The sequence below is a fragment of the Cucurbita maxima genome, unplaced genomic scaffold, assembly GCF_002738345.1.
Source record: "Cucurbita maxima cultivar Rimu unplaced genomic scaffold, Cmax_1.0 Cma_Scf00015, whole genome shotgun sequence".
NCBI lineage: Eukaryota > Viridiplantae > Streptophyta > Magnoliopsida > Cucurbitales > Cucurbitaceae > Cucurbita > Cucurbita maxima.
In genome coordinates, this window is record NW_019272031.1 from 4,229,743 (window position 1) to 4,246,175 (window position 16,433).

The window sequence follows — 16,433 nt, forward strand, 5'->3', positions numbered from 1 at the left end:
AAAAAAAAAAAAAAAAAAAAAAAAAGATTCGTAAAGGCCAATAAATAATCCACGAATTCAAAAGTTTAATTTTTCTATTAAAAAAATGGATTTGCAAAATTTTGTATTTTCTGGTCCTTTTTTTTCAAAAATAAAAATAAAAAATCCACTCCCTCGCCGTCAGCGGCGGTGCTTGCGGCGGCGCTACCCTTAAATGCTTCACTTTTGGTCGACAATGATATTCTTAATTAAATGATTAAATTTTATCATCTAAAAAACATTATATTGAAATTGTGTAAATGAGAATTTATATAATTTGAATAATAAAGGGATTGAAGGATGTAGATGAACGGTGTAGATTTGATCATCAAAATGAGATTTAAAAGTGTGGTCCTGATTTTTTATGGTGGTCAAACTTTGCAGCCTCGTTATGGCTGCAGTCAACGTCACTTTATTTTTCTCCCTCAAATATTATTACATATTAAATTTTCATCAAACGCTTTTTGTCGCTAATATTTTTATTCTCGTTTTAATGATTTTTTGTTGTACACAATCACGAGAATTCAAAATACGTTGTTGTACAGAAGATCAACTTTTCGTTCTCCTCCCCATCTAATGTCACAATCCACTCCCCTTCAGGGTCCAGCGTTCTCATTGACACTCGTTATTTTTTCCAATCGATGTGAGACTCCCACCAAATCCACCCCCTTTCGGGGCCAGCATCCTTAATGGAAAACCACGTCGTGTCTACCCCCTTTAGGGAACAACTTTCTCACTGGCACATCGCTCGATGTCTGGCTCTGATAACATTTGTAACACTCCAAGCCTATCGCTAGGAGATATTGTTCTTTTTGGACTTTCCTTTATGGGCTTCCCTCAAGGCTTAAAAACGGGTATGCTAGGGAAAGATTTCCACACCCTTATAAAGGGTGTTTCGTTCTCCTCCCCCAACCAATGTGGGATATCATAATAGATATCCATTACCGTATTAAACCAACCACGAGACAAGAAAAACAACAAGAACCCTCGTGACCGTAATTTGAACGACATATCAACCAAGACAAAAATATGTCGGAGATGGTTTTGAAAATCAAACACGAGATTGTTAGGTGATAAACAACGTAGTGCATGAAGTCAAAAAATGGTATAAAACATAGAACAATGATAGGCAAAATGGAGCCATGTAGAAGGCATGCGCGACACAAGTGAGCTAAGGCAGCGACGCAGAAGGAAGTATAAAATGCCTTGATCATGCCACAAGGGCTTCAAGATAGATGACGGGATTGTACGTTACATGTTGTTTCAAGGTGAATTCATAAGCTGAATATGAGACGGTAGAAACAGAAATACTATTAGCTAAGAATGTTGGACAACTCCGCGTGGGGCACTAAAGTACTTGTCAGCTCTCCATAAGAGAGTGGAAGAGACATAAGAGCCAGTAGAACGCGGTCTTATGTATATCGAGGCTCAAGTTAACAAAATAGGATTGCATTAAATGACCTCAATTGGAGCGTGTTTGATTACAGATAAGTCAAGCTTTGTTTATAAAACTAGTACTTCAAGCCGCTTAAAACTACTTCAAGTGGAGAATTCAATTACTCTCGAACAAGTTATAAATTTAGTTAGTGTCCATTATAGTATTTATGAGTAGATTGTTACAACTTTTTAATTGACCATATGTTACTCTCGAGTATATTTTTAAGGTTAGAAACCTCTCTCTTATAGACATGCTTTAAATATTGAGGTTGACAGCAATATGTAACGGGCCAAAACGAATAATATTTGGTAGCAGTAGACTTGGGTTGTTACAAATGATATCAGAGTCAGACACCGGGCAGTGTGCCAGCGAGGATGCTCAAGATCCCACATCGGTTTGAGAGGGGAACAAATCATTTCTTATAAGGGTGTAGAAACTTCTCTTTTATAGACGTACTTTAAAACATTGAAATTGACAACGATATGTAACGGGGCCAAAACGAATAATATCTGCTAGCAGTGGATTTGGGTTGTTATAAATGATATCAGAGTCCGACACCAGGCGGTGTGCCAACAAGGATGCTCAAGGTCTCACATCTGCTCGAGAGGCGAACAAAGCATATCAGAGTCAGACACCAGACGGTGTGTCAACAAGGATGCTCAAGGTCTCACATCTGCTCGAGAGGCGAACAAAGCATTTCTTATAAGTGCGTGGAAACCTCTCCTTAAGAAACGTTAGGGTTAGAGCGATGGGGGAAGTTGAGTTCTACTAGTGGCCCAATTGAGATGAAGTGGGCTATGGGCTTTTTTGGTTGGTTAATGTAAAAAGGCTTTTCAAGCTTATTGGGCTATGAAATTGCAGCCCATATAAAAAAATTAAAAACAATAATTCACCAATTTTTTTCCAAAAAATAAATAACAGAAATTATATATATATAAAAAAAAAAAATAATAATAATTATATTAAAATTAAAACCTTTCCCTATATATTTAAATTAATTTTTAAAAATTTGTGGAATAATCGGTAGAATATTTACTTTAAAAAATTACGGTATATTTTTAATACATTATTTATCTAGTCAGCTAAGTTACCATAATGTATTTATTAATTTAATACAACATGAAAAACTTTATACTAAGTTGGAGGTGTTACTTATTAATATTATTAGATTACATATATATATTATATGATATTTTCTTCTTTTCCAAGGCACAGCGAACCAGTTGACCCAGTGGGCCCCACTTGAACCTTCCACTTATGGCATCTTATCCATAAAATAATAATTGCAAATAATTCAAGCTTAAAATATATAATAAATTATTATTTGTCTAATATTTAAAAAATGATACGGTAATTGGAAAGTTAGAAGTAAAATTAAGTAGGAATATTAATATGATGATATTTAATTCAAAATGATTTTATTATTATAAAATTAAATTGGAAAATGATGCAACGGTTTTAAAAGGTATAGTCTCCGACCCTCAATCCCAATCTACTCTCGTACTTACTGGTACACCACCCAGTATCTAACTCTGATACCATTGAACTAGTATATATTATCTATTTTGGTCTATTATGTATCTTCTTCAACCTCATAATTTTAAAATACATCTATTAAGAAAGATTTTACGGTATTTTAATATTTTCTAAGCGTGTACACTAGTTAAGTTGGATTCGAGAAATCTTTTGGATCAACGAAAAATTTTAGGTTGGTTGGGTCAGTGACTTAAGCAATCTCAGTAGAGTTTACAACTCAACCCTCTATTCTCGGGTTGGGTCAGATTTTTGGGTTGTTTTTTGAATTATCTAAAAAAATTATATTTATCGACCATACCTGTTACAACAATTTCTAAAATCTCATAAGACTCAAATATCAGATATTCACAAGTCACAACGCATCACTAACATCGGTTATAAACACCAAATATTTTCAATTTTTATTAAAGTACGATAAGGTTGAGTTTGGTTGTAGCCTTATTTTCGAGTTGGTCGAATTAGTCGGGTTGATCTGACTTAATTTTTTTTAAAGATTTGAAATGGATAATCTAAATTGGTCGGGTTCTCAAATCATATGAATACTCCTAATATTTTCTACTCGGTCTTGATATTGAGTATCTATCTCAACCCATTGAGGTATGAACGTATTTATAGATATACATGAAATTTTATTAAATTAAATTGATATAGTAACCAACTTGAACATAAAGTCTTGCCCATACGAGGGTATAAAGGTAATTTCGCAATACAAGAATTATAAATAAAACAGGGGCCTCCTCGATTACGGAGTTACTGCTCCACGGACGCAGGCTTTGAACGAAAAAAATCAAATGGATTTCCGCAAAAACTAATAGCGCGGCACCGCCCATCATAATCCCACAAACCGCCCAATTCTTTTTCGACCTTATAACTGCCAATTTTGATCTTGTTCTTAGTCTTCTCCAAGTAACTCATTCCAATTCCTACTCTCTCTGTTTGTATTCAAATTCAACTTTCCGTTTATGTTCATACCTGTTTTGTTTCTTGGGTCTTAAGTTTTTGGAGTTAACCGACTTGCGTTTGGCGGCATATGATTACTGGGTTCCATTTATTTGTTCGTGTCTTCTTCTTCTTCTTCTTCTTCTGTGATTTTCTTTCCTCTGTTTCTCGTGTTCTTGAGTTGGGTTCTGTGTAGATTTGGTTCTTTTTCACTAATTTTGCGATTAGAATCGCCATTGATGAGTTTCTGGTTGTTTTTGGGTTCTATATAGCCCAGTTTAGGATATCTCTGTTTTTGTACTCTGTTTTCGTTGTTAATCGTGTATTTCAATCGATGAGGAGTAATCAGGATAAATGTCGGGAACGGATTCAGCAATTCGGAAATGATCACTGTCTTGCGAATGGAGCTTCCGACCATGATGTTTCTGACCGATTCTCCGACGCCGGAGATTCGACTGATCCCGATCAGGACTCGGTGGTTTCGGACTCTGAAAGCGGAATTTCAGGGCCGAGTATGGAGCATGTGGAATGGATCAACGAGGGTTTAGTGAAACTTGCTGAAGAAAAGATTTACGACCTAATCAAGAGAAAATTCTTAACCAGTATCGGATTGCTCAGCCAGGAAACTACGGTCTCTGCCGTTTACAAGAACAGCCATTCGACCCATATTGGGCAAGCCCGGCTGCACACGTTTCAGATTTACTTGCAAGCAATAGCGAAGAAAAATGGGGGGAATGCTAATGTCAAGTACGCTTGGTTGGGGGCTTCGAAGGATCAAATCAACAGCATTCTGGGCTATGGGTTTTCCCATTGCAACAAGCTTGAGAGTTCTCAATCTCTTGGTAATGGCATTTATCTCTCCCCTGATGATCATCCACTTAAAAGGTTAGTCTTAAACGTAATATCCACGATCATGTTCTTCATGATTAACCCTTTTGAGTTCATGTTCTTCTTGTTAATTTAGAACCCCATTTGATTGTTTGTTTCAATTTTTTAGTCTGGAAGATACTGTTGTTGATGAAGATGGATTAAGACATCTATTGCTTTGCCGTGTGATATTGGGGAAATCTGAGCTTGTTCATCCTGGTTCTAGACAGAATCATCCATGTTCTGAAGCGTTTGATTCTGGTGTTGATAATCTCTTTGCACCAAAAACATACATAATTTGGAGCACAAGCATGAACACTCACATCTTGCCTGAGTATCTAATTAGTTTCAGGACTCCTCCTCGTTGGAAAGGTTAGTAAATTCCTTGGAACTTGCTTTCCAGAATTCATGGTTTGATTCCAATTTTAATGGCGTCTTCAATTACTCTTAGGTGCTTTGAAAGCCAAACAGCCTTTGAGAATGCCAACCTCCCCTTGGATGCCATTTCCAGCTCTGATATCTGTTCTATCCAAGTGTCTACCTGCCCCTCAAATTGACATGATTACTAAGTATCACAAAGACCACAGGGTATGTAAACTTTGATTTGATCCATTTGAATGTAACTTTTTACGGGTATGGTTGATCTTATTATGTTCAGCTTCTGAATTCTAGGATCATAAGATTTCGAGGCACGAGCTGATCAAGCGAGTAAGGCAGATTGCGGGCGATGATCTGTTGATACATGTAATCAAATCATCAAGAACACAGGTATTCGATTCTTACTTTCCTTGTTCTTTTGCTTTGGAATCTGTTTATATGCCGATGGAATATGATTGTTAGCTTAGAGTTGGAGAGAACTTGTTTGTATTATAATCCAAACACTTTGTTCCCTTTCATATCATAACAGTAGAAGGCTGGCCTATAAATTTTCTATGCTTGGTAAGCTATGTCGAATCTTTGCTTTTGCTTGTGGGAAGTCTTCATCAATCACTTCTGGCATCTGTATTAAAAATTCCTAGCCTTTTGGCCCTTAAAGTTGTATTTGAGACCCTATGTCAGTGGAGGGGAACAAAATATTTCTTATAAGGGTGTGGAAACCTCTCCCTAAGATAAGCGTTTTAAAATCGTGAGGTTTAGTGGGATACGTAACGGGCTAAAGTGGACAATATTTGTTTAGCGGTGTGCTTGGGCTGTTACAAATGGTATCAAAGCCAGATGGTGTGCCAGCGAGGATGTTCGGCCCTTGTGGGCTTGAACTGTTACAAATGGTATTAAAGTCAGACGTCAGGTGGTGTGCCAACGAGGATGTTAAGCCCTTGTGGACTTGAGCTATTACAAATAGTATCAAAGCCAAACAACTAGGCGATGTGTCATCGAGGATGTTGGGGCCCCAAGAAAGGTGGATTGTGAGATCCCACATCAGTTGGAGATGAGAACGAAGCATTCCTTATAAGGGTGTGAAAATCTCTTTGTACCGGCCCAAACATTCCTTATGCCACACTCTCCCTAGCAAATACGTTTTAAAATCGTGAGGCTGACGACGATATATAACGGGCCAAAGCGGACTATCTAGCTAGCAGTGGACTTGAGTTAGTTATATCCTTTTTGTGAATGAATTTTCAAATAAATGCAACCCATATGGAGAAGTGAAGTTATTTGTTAGATTCCATGAATTAAGCTGATGGCTTTGGCCATTTTTGTTTGTGTAGCAAAGTACTGGATCAAGAAATGGACAGAGAACAGCAGCAGGGAGTGTAGATTCACCAATTTTCTTGGAGTAGTTGGATTGGAAGCTTGCAGTTTCTGTTCTGTTTACCATAAAATGGGAGTGCCAAGAAGGCAAATCGACGAACGAGTTTTAGTTTGAATCAAACTCGAACATGTACCTTTGTAAATGAGTCAGTTTCTTTTAGTTCAATCGATCTGTATTTGTGTATATAAACCCTTTGAACTTTATGATCAACACCGAGTTAGAATTCTAGCTCTTATGTTTAGAAATGAAAGGTTCGAAAGGTTCTTGCATGCCTCTAGAAACTGTAAGCTTGTCCTTTGGCTCGTAGGTCCTGGCACAAAGTTAGAATTCTAGCTCTTTTAGAGGGGTATCTCGCTGATGGCTCGAACCCTCGAAAGGGAGTTGTGATATCCCACATTGGTTGGGGAGGAAAATGAAATACCTTTTACAAGGGTGTGGAAACCTTTCCCTACCAGACGCGTTTTAAAGCCTCGAAGGGAAGCCCGAAAGGGAAAGCCCAAAGAGGATATTTGCTAGCAATAGGCCTAAGCAATTACAAATAGTATCAGAGCGAAATACTAAACTATGTGCCAGCGAGGAGGCTGTTCCCTGAGGGGGGTAGACACGAGATGGTGTGCCAATAAGAACGCTGGGTACCGAAGGGGGTGAATTTGGTAGAGGAAGTCCGAAAGGGAAAGTCCAAAAAAGAATATAACCGAATTGAAACTTTTAATAGAATGGAAATGTTAATTTTCTTGATCAAATTATTACAAAGAAGAAGAAATAAAGAAATTACTTCTTCTTTTTTTTCCTTTTACTTTTGTATACTGTGGAGAATATTATGAATATTGAGGAGAGAGTAAATTGTCAGTCATTTTTCTAAACGACGTCGTAACATTAATAGAGCTGACGAGGCAAAAGGCAAAGGGACGTGATACGGTTACATGTACGCGTAAAGTTTACATTCGTTTTGATGCTTAAAGATCCACACGTGTCATTCAGTGTGTGGAGGTCGGTGATATATTAGCTCACCTTCCATTTTACTTTTAACTTAATTGCCTTTCTTTCTGGCGGCACACGGAGCTCTCCTGTTGGCCAATTTCAACGACCCAACGGGCTCCTCTTATATTGAAGTACTTTATGAGTATAGACCAAAAGGGCAAATATGGAATTATAAAAAAGATGAATCATGTTACGTTCAAGTTCATAATCGAGTTGATAATAGACGTAGAGAGTAATAAGTGAAAGTTTTGAACATACTTCGATGTAGAGATGTTCACGGGAAGGGTAGAGGTAGGGAAGCCTTTCCTGTCTCCGTACCTACCACTTATTTTAATTTTCATCCCCGTAAAATTTTCTATTTATTGTTGTTGGGATTGAGACGATAATTCCCCACAAGTAATTAGTACAAATCGAGCTAAGTTCTAGGCACGACTTTGATACCATGTTAAGAATGATACTCCGATACCATGTTAGGACCACGACTCTCCGCAATGGTATGATACTGTCCACTTTGAGCATACGTTAAATTAGCTTGGGCTTTGTTTTAGGATTCTTCAAAAGACTTCATACCAATGGAGATAATATTCTTTGATTATAAATCTATGATCATTCCTTAAATTAGCCGATGTAACTTTCATCCAACAACCACTTCCTCCCTCATTTCCTATTTAAACAGACATTTCCTACCCGACCCTCGATCTAACGGGTCTCAACCTTAGTCCGCGGTGGCCATGGTTGGTCTTTCAAAGTCAACCAACCCAACCTTTAAGCTATACACAATAGTTCCCCAATTACTACACAGTTTAAATATAAAAACCGTACAAAATATCTACTCAACATGTACGTCCTATAACCATCCTCCACGTGTCATAATATCTCGCGTTACGTGTCTCGGAGGTAAAGAATTTTAAAAAGGCCCCATTATTTATTTTAAATACCAAGAATAATAATCCATAAAGTTGTTAACTTTTTATTTTTATTTCTATTTTCCTTATTAATATTTAAATTTTATTAAATTCTCAATTTTTTTTTAATTTTACGAAAAAAAAAATAGAACAGATAAGTACAAAAAAACCAGGACCAGGAGTCGGACCCGATAGTTGGTGATATCATATCTTTCTCAAACGAATAATAGTGACACTATTTCCTCATACGACTCCGTCTCTAGAAAAAACATTTCGAACCTGCAACATACAACAACAATTCACGAAGAGAGTTACTATATATGAAAGCTGAACCTAAAGCGGTGCTCGAAAAATAATTGTCTATACACTAATAGCGAGAGTTGTCTATATACTAATCTCGAGAAAGGGAGGAGTCGAGATGGTCTCTCTAAAACAAATTTAATTTTGAGTATAATGATCGGTAGATTTATTCGATACTTATTTAAATTTTATTGAATTACCTAAAGTTCAATTTTCACTTTTTCTTTATTATTATTATTTTTTTATTATTGTAAATAATTTTTTGGTTATTTATTTATTTTTATTTATTTTTATAGTGGAAATGTGAAACGCTCCGTTTCAGTGGCGCGTAATTGTCAGAAGAAAAAAGTGGGAAAAAAATTATCAGGAAAATATAATTACCAAAAGGGACCGCCCATTATGCAATTCTCAACAGGTTTAAGCGTTACATTTTGGTCATTTCACTTCTTTGCCTCTTCTTCTTCTTCTTCTTCTTCTTCTTCACATGTGTGTGAAAGAAAATGGAAGTTGCAGTTCCAGGCAATTAGGGCAAATTTGAAGAATCTAAGGGACGGTAATGATGCAAGGCGGTGACGGTTCGCTTCTTCTTGCCCTCTCTCCTAGTTTCAGCAGCTACTCCTCCGGCAGATTTGCAGAAATTGCCGTCCGTGTCGTGGAGGAACTCCGTAAAGAATCCGATTCTGATTCCTATATTTTCGACTGGAAACCTGAGGCCGTCTCTTCTCTTCAGAATGGAGACGAACCGGAAACTTTCAACCAAGAATCTCAACACGATGATAACGAAGAAACAGAGACTGTTGCCGGTGGGAACAGAGACGACGATTTCGAGTTCGAGTTCGCGGTATTTCCTAGGGAGCCGCAAGCGGTAACAATCTCAGCCGAGGATATCTTCTACAACGGTCAGATTAGACCGATTTATCCGATCTCCAACACGAATCTGTTAATGAGCGGATCGATTGCTGGTAAGAACAGCAACGCTGATGGCGAGGACAACGACGGAAATTTGAAGACAGCGAAGCCGAAGAGAGTTCATCGTCCGTCGCTTGGAAAACTGATGAGCAAAGAGAGCGAAACGAATTCTTTCTCGTTGTCTGAGGCCGACGAGCTTGACGGAGTTCTTCCTGGAAAGTACTGCGTTTGGTCGCCAAAGGAATCGCTCGAGAGATGCAAAAAGAGCAATTCGGCGGGATCATCGAAGAGATGGAAACTCCGAGATCTTCTATACAGAAACAACAGTGACGGAAAGGACAACTTCCTGTTTTTATCCGCAAGCAAGAGAGTGGAGAAAATCGCTGAGGTCTCAAAGGCCTGGACAAAGAAATCGTCGGCAAAGTAAAACCTAGCAGAGTCGCCGCCTCCACCGCCGCCGCCTCCGCCGCGACGGCTGCTAATGTCACTCCGACTGCCGCTGACGAAGGACAACACGTAAAGAATACGTCGGAAGGAGCGGATAAGCAGAGTCAATCAATAACAACACACAGACAAGAAATGGTGGATTTATTCATCAATGTCAATGGTACGAACAAAAACTCACATCAATTCTGAACATTATTATGGTTGAAACAAGATTGATTTAGGGAAGAAGAAATTGATGAAAAAGAAAACCTAATTTGAAAAAAAAAAAATTAATTAATTGGTTTTTTTCCTCTGTTAATTGGTGAAAAATCATCGTTAATTTGGAATAATTAATTTTATTAAACGACAATCTTCTACCAAACAGAAATAGCCAATAATATGTATGAATGAGTTGTAATATCGCCATTTATTTTGATAATTATTTATATATTTCTGAATATGAAATATTTAATTTTGACCTTATTTTTTTTGGGTTAAAACCTTGAAAATTGTGAAAATAAAATATAAAAGGCAATGAAATATTGGCTCTTCTTTCTTAAAATAAATATTATTTGGACAATCCAAAAAACGGATTTTCTTCTTCTTTTTTTATTTATAATATTATTATTTGTAAAAACTATTTTCTTCACTTTACAGTTTGTTCTTCCTTTTTTCTAAATTTTGATTATTTATCTTTATTGTTTGTATTGCTTTCTTAGAACCACAACCACAGTCTTTCTTTCTTTTTCTTTTTTTAATTATCGTTTATCCTATGTTCAAACTTCATTTTTTTTAAGTCTGGGTTTTGTTTGAATTACACCTTCCCCTAAAGAAGTAACAAGAATGTTAGATTTATAATTCGTGTTTGATCTACTCTGTGTTTATGTTTGTTCTTCAACAATTTTGTGAGGATGGAGGATGATTTGTGCCTTTTAGTGCAATAGATACGGGCAGAAATTTAAACTTTTAGCTTTTAAAGGAAGATGTGAAAGACGAAAAAATTATTTTTTTTAGGTTAAAACTTCTTCGGCTATACTTAGATTTATAATAAATAATTTAATGATTATTTTTTACCATTAGCTTTTTTTTTTTTTTTTTGGTAAAATAAACATTTGAATTATTATAATCACTTTTCAAAAACTATTTATTTATTTATTTATTTTAGTTTCCAAACTTTTAACTTAGATTTTGAACCATACTTGAACTAATTTTTTTAGGTGGGTTTTATTTTATTTTATTTATTTTTAATTTACAAGCAAGATTTCGGAGGGTATCAATTTATTCACTCGAGTAAATTGAGGTTTAAAGTTGAAGTGTTGGAAATGTAGCCTTTTGTCTTTGTCTTTATTCCTTAGATATGCTTTGTTTTTATTCTTTATATTTAGAACTAGACGTATCTAATAATATTCTTTGATAATGTTCGAAAAGTTAAGTTTGAAAGTAAAACACTTTTGATTTATTGAAAGCATATAATTATATTTTTTTTTAGTATAATTAGATAAGTATGACCATTTATCCTCATATAAAGTCGATTAATCACTTAAGGGGAAAAAATGAGGTTTTAATATTAAAAGAATTCCAAAATTTATGATTTTATTGGGTGGGTATATTTTATGTTCCTTATCATTGTCAACTATGTCAAAAGATGTGTAGTCTTTTAAAGAAATTGATTATACATTAATTAACGTGTTTTCATTATTAATTAATGGAATTAATGACTTTATATATTGATTAATATCGAGTTGGGTAGGTGGGTTTGAATTTATCAGAATGAACATGAAAGAAAGGTAGAATTGTGGATTCAATCTCTATATTATTATTTTTTATTATTAACATTGCAATCAATTCCATCTTTATATGAATTATCTTTCAATAATTTGTTGAATTATTCAAATTACACTATTTTGACATAAATACTGCCTTTTTTATATTATTATTTTTTTTGTTTTAATATAAAAATTGCCTTCTATCGAAGTAAAAAGAAAGAAATCTAATTAGATATATCAAAATAAATAAATGTATATATATAGTTATACCCACTATTATATTAATTCAAATATCTTCATATGGGGTTACATTTATTAGAATGGTTGACATGGTCAACTGGAAAACAAGGTAAATACAATGGGAACCAAAAAGCGGGAGGGTGTCACGTTGGACAAAAGATGATCCAAAAGGCAAAGGCCCATCAAGGAAGGATGGCATAAAGATACATAATTATTAGAGAAAATTGTAACGTATCAGACTAATAATAAAAAAGGGGATAGACAAGTAACTTACTTCCAAGCCGAGTTTGTTCCAAATAATCATGCCTTTGCTCGATTTTTAATTTGCATTTTTCTTCCAAATATATTTCTATCAATCAAATTAGTCATCACCACATGCAATATAATACACTAAGATTAAAGGGGGGAAATCACAATCATTAGAAAGACAGACAATAATCCAACAGCAAAAGCTTTTCTCTGCTTTGGAAAATGAGACAGTTCCCAGCAGAGTCCAAAATTGTACGTGGAATGAACAGCCTACCTTTGAAGTTGTAAACATAAGGCTGCAGCCTCCGCCTAAGTAGTGGCGCCGCCGTCGACCGCCGTCGACCGCCGCATCTCCTAGCAAAATCCAATTCCAAATAATGGATAATCAAAACAGGCTTGGTGGTGAAAAAAGAACAATACTCTGATTTCAATCACAGTAAATAAAAGCTTTTCCCATTGGAATTGGAAAACTAATGTCCACACACAGTTTGACCAAACGAATTAAAAAAAAAAAAAAAATCTTTCAACTTTTAGAATTTAATTTTTGATATTTTGTCAGTCTTACTAGTAATATGGTGACTGGGTTTGGGTGTCCTAAAAAAATGGAGTCCTGTCTTTATCAACTAAATAACTACAAGTATGTCCAGAATGAGTCAGACACAAAATCAAATTTGATAACTTGTTTTGACACTTTTTAAAAACTTATTGAACATAAAAATTGAAATCCACCTATTACACAATTCAAAGACGATACGAGCACCCTGATCAAAGTGTAAAGGACACAATTCAAATACTACACATTATAATTTATCGAAAGAAGCGTCCTAATGAAAGTGTAAAGGGTGAGGGTGGGCAGGCAGTCTTAAACCACTAAAGTTGGGGTTTTTGGGTATGGGTAAATTCCTTGTAATGAATGTTTGTCTCTAGAAAGATAGAAAGTCAAATAAGGGTAATAAAAAAAACAGACATATTTGTTTATGACAATTGCCAATGGTAGAAGTATGACTAGACTAGTAGCAGTGAAGTGTTTTTTGTCGTTTGGTAGCGTCAATCATGTAGAGAGAGACAGCAGTTGTTAAGGGAATAATGAAGTTTCTTTCCAAAGTGTAAGCTCCAATATCTGCACTAAAAAGTTTGTTCTGTCTGATTGTGTCTTTTTGGTTTTCCAGATTTTCTAAAATCAATAACCAAAACGCACCCATGTGCATCTGCAGAAACAGCCCCACCTCTCCCAAAATCCTCACTTTAGTTTCTAGATTCCCAGCTTCCCACCCCAGTCTCAACTACCCCCACAAAAGCAAAAACAAAACCCTGTTCGGGTTATCATTCAGAATAAAACTATGACCCCATAGTATTTAAGATGTCAAATATCTATGTGGTAGTTGTGTCCCATAGATTAAACAAAAAATTGAAAATCTACCAGTTGCTACAATTTATGATCATGAATAATACAAGAGAGACAATATGGATCCAATTGGAACTAACAAGTGTAACAAATATAACAAAAATGTCAAGAGATTGCAATAATAATCATCATAATGTTGGACTGATCAAAGTAAATGTGGTTGGACTAATCTATAATTGACCAAAAGACTTACGGGTAAACTTCATAAATTTTCCACAAAATGATAAAAGGATTTTGTTCCACTATTAAACTTCTAATCAAGAAAGTGGTTGAGGAAAAATGGTATAATTAGCACCTCTAAACGGATAGTGACACCTAAATGGGTTAATAGATAAAGCAGATGCATGATAGTGACCTTGCAGCTACAGATGAGTATCTCGGAGATCTATAGACAGTGTTGTTGAATAGAAATTTTGATACTCACATTGCAATAGAAGTATCACAGTATTCAGACTTGATTTGAAGCATCCATTGGACTGACAGATGAGAATTGTCCAAACTGAACAGATTAAACCATTCTGAAATCTGAACATTGCCTTGTGATTACTACGAACACATTTTTACTATACCTCGTATTTCATTGAGAGTCCTGAATTCGTCCTAAACCTGGTGTCCCATTTTTAAGAATCCCTTGCAACTAACTAGCCAAAAGTGGAAGTCTGATCAAATGACACTGTTTCAGTCTGGACAGTTTGATTTAGACCTTTGGATATCTTCAGCTGCTTCTGGCATTGAGAACCCATGGCCGACTACTTGGCTGCTTATGTATTCTGACATTATCTTGCTGCCTCCTCCAAGATGCTGAACCGCCACCGTTCCACAAATAGTTCGTCCCATAATTCTATATCATAGAATAATAACCTTGAATCTGCCTTGGCATTTCGCATAAAGGATTGGAGTTACTCGGAGCATGACTGACTTTCCAAGGGGGCTGCAATAGTGGACACAATTAAGATTAGTCTCATTTCATCGAAATGGAAAAATAGTTTTTCTTCGTTCAATTTGGGTACTACTATACAAATGCAAAAAAACAACAAATAACATATTTAACATATGATCAATTGAAGGAAATTCAAATGCAAAATGCCAAAAGACATACACGCACTCTTTTCAGAAATACATTTTTTTAGTGCATCCTCTGCTGTGTCTCATCCTAATGCGTACATGGAGGTAATTGACCTTCCAGGAAAAATCCCTTTAAGGTTATCTCATTAAAAGAAAAAATCAGCAATTTTCTGTCAAGGGATAAAACCTGTCAACCATTTGCATATCTTTTTGTGTGCTTTCTATGTGAATTCAATTTTCTACCAATAACAAAGTCCACAACTATATACTCCAAACCTTCGTGTCGATATGAGCTCTTGGGGAAGATCAGCCTGCTATCCCTAAAGTAATTTTTATCCGTTGAGCGACAGCTCTTTCACTCGGCACCGTCGGATCACTAAGGCCGATTTTCGTTCCTGCTCGACGGGTGGGTCTTGCAATCAAGCTCCCTTTTGCCTATGCACTCGAGAGCCAATCTCCGTCTGGCCTGAGGAAACCTTTGCACGCCTCCATTACCTTTTGGGAGGCTTACGCCCCATAAAAACTGTTTACCTGAGACTGTCTATTGGTCCATAGATTCTAACACAAGGTTAGAATTCTAGCTCTTCCGGAATGGTATCCTATAGGAATGGTATCTCATAGGATGCACTAAAAAAAAACTTTTCCCGTGTGGCAAATATAATGGCACAATTGCCCCATCATGCAGAAATATCCAATTGAAAAAATAAATCAGGAGATATGATTATGAATAATTTATGCAAAAGGCTGGCATACTTAATTCCTAGAAATAACAGTTTCAAATTAAAAGAAAGTACAATGAATTCATTGATGGAATATCGATCAATTGCACATGGTTCCTCAATTCCAGACCTTCATAAATTACCAATCAGAGTCCAATCAGAGTCCAACAATCCAACGAACAAGCTTCTAACAGACTATTAATCTTGTATGGTACTTAGAAACGAAGAAAGAAGCTGACTAAACAGTAATGCATTTTTCTTCAAGAGTACAGGATCACGTCCTTTTCTAACAGCAACACGTGTTTCTACCAACAGTCTAAATTAAAAATTCAGGCCGACGCCAAGAAAGAATCCAAACAAACAGCCTTGAAAAGCATACGTGATACGTCAATTAAATAACTCGAAGAAATTCACAATGTCAATAAAGATAAAACCAACTCTCGCTCAACACTGACATTTTCCTAATACTCCTCGCCTAATCACAAATAACAGATAAAATTGGAAGTTCCAATAAACAGTCGCAACAAACAAAATGAAAAAGAAACTCAATCTCCAACAGACGCAAAAGATCATTCAGCCTGAATTCTGCACATTCTCAGCCGTCATCGTAGGAGTTCCGGATTGAGACGCCATAACAATAACCTTCTTCGAACAGAATCACATTAGAAATCACCATGCCAAACTGATCATAGATCGAAACACACCGGTAATGGCGGAACCGAAGGATTACAGCTTCAAACAAATCCTCGAGTAAGGCAAATACTTGCACTAGAAATTAATGAAGATCAGAAAAAGCAAAACATTGATTAATAATTCGATCACGCGCGCCAAATCTTCATGGGCCGACCACCATGATATTGGGCCGGCTTCACTATTCTAAAAGCCCATTAAAGAGACAAAAATGAAAAAAAAAAAGT

General features: G+C 36.0%; 1 protein-coding gene across 2 annotated transcripts in view; it reads left to right on the plus strand.

The window, feature by feature from the left end:
• The window catches only part of LOC111490285 (probable inactive poly [ADP-ribose] polymerase SRO5), an 18,240-nt gene extending 11,466 nt beyond the window's left edge, over positions 1–6,774 (plus strand). Inside the window, exons 1-6 of one of the 2 annotated variants that reach the window (XM_023138863.1) lie at positions 3,754–3,898; positions 4,281–4,816; positions 4,929–5,170; positions 5,250–5,386; positions 5,471–5,566; positions 6,508–6,774. In XM_023138863.1, coding sequence (XP_022994631.1) covers positions 4,446–4,816; positions 4,929–5,170; positions 5,250–5,386; positions 5,471–5,566; positions 6,508–6,579 — 918 coding nt within the window. In that variant the 5' untranslated portion in view covers positions 3,754–3,898; positions 4,281–4,445 and the 3' untranslated portion in view covers positions 6,580–6,774. Of the gene's footprint in view, positions 1–3,753; positions 3,899–4,222; positions 4,817–4,928; positions 5,171–5,249; positions 5,387–5,470; positions 5,567–6,507 lie in introns of those variants that run through there. The other variant, XM_023138862.1, reaches the window with a different exon arrangement.
• Positions 6,775–16,433: the final 9,659 nt, after the last annotated feature.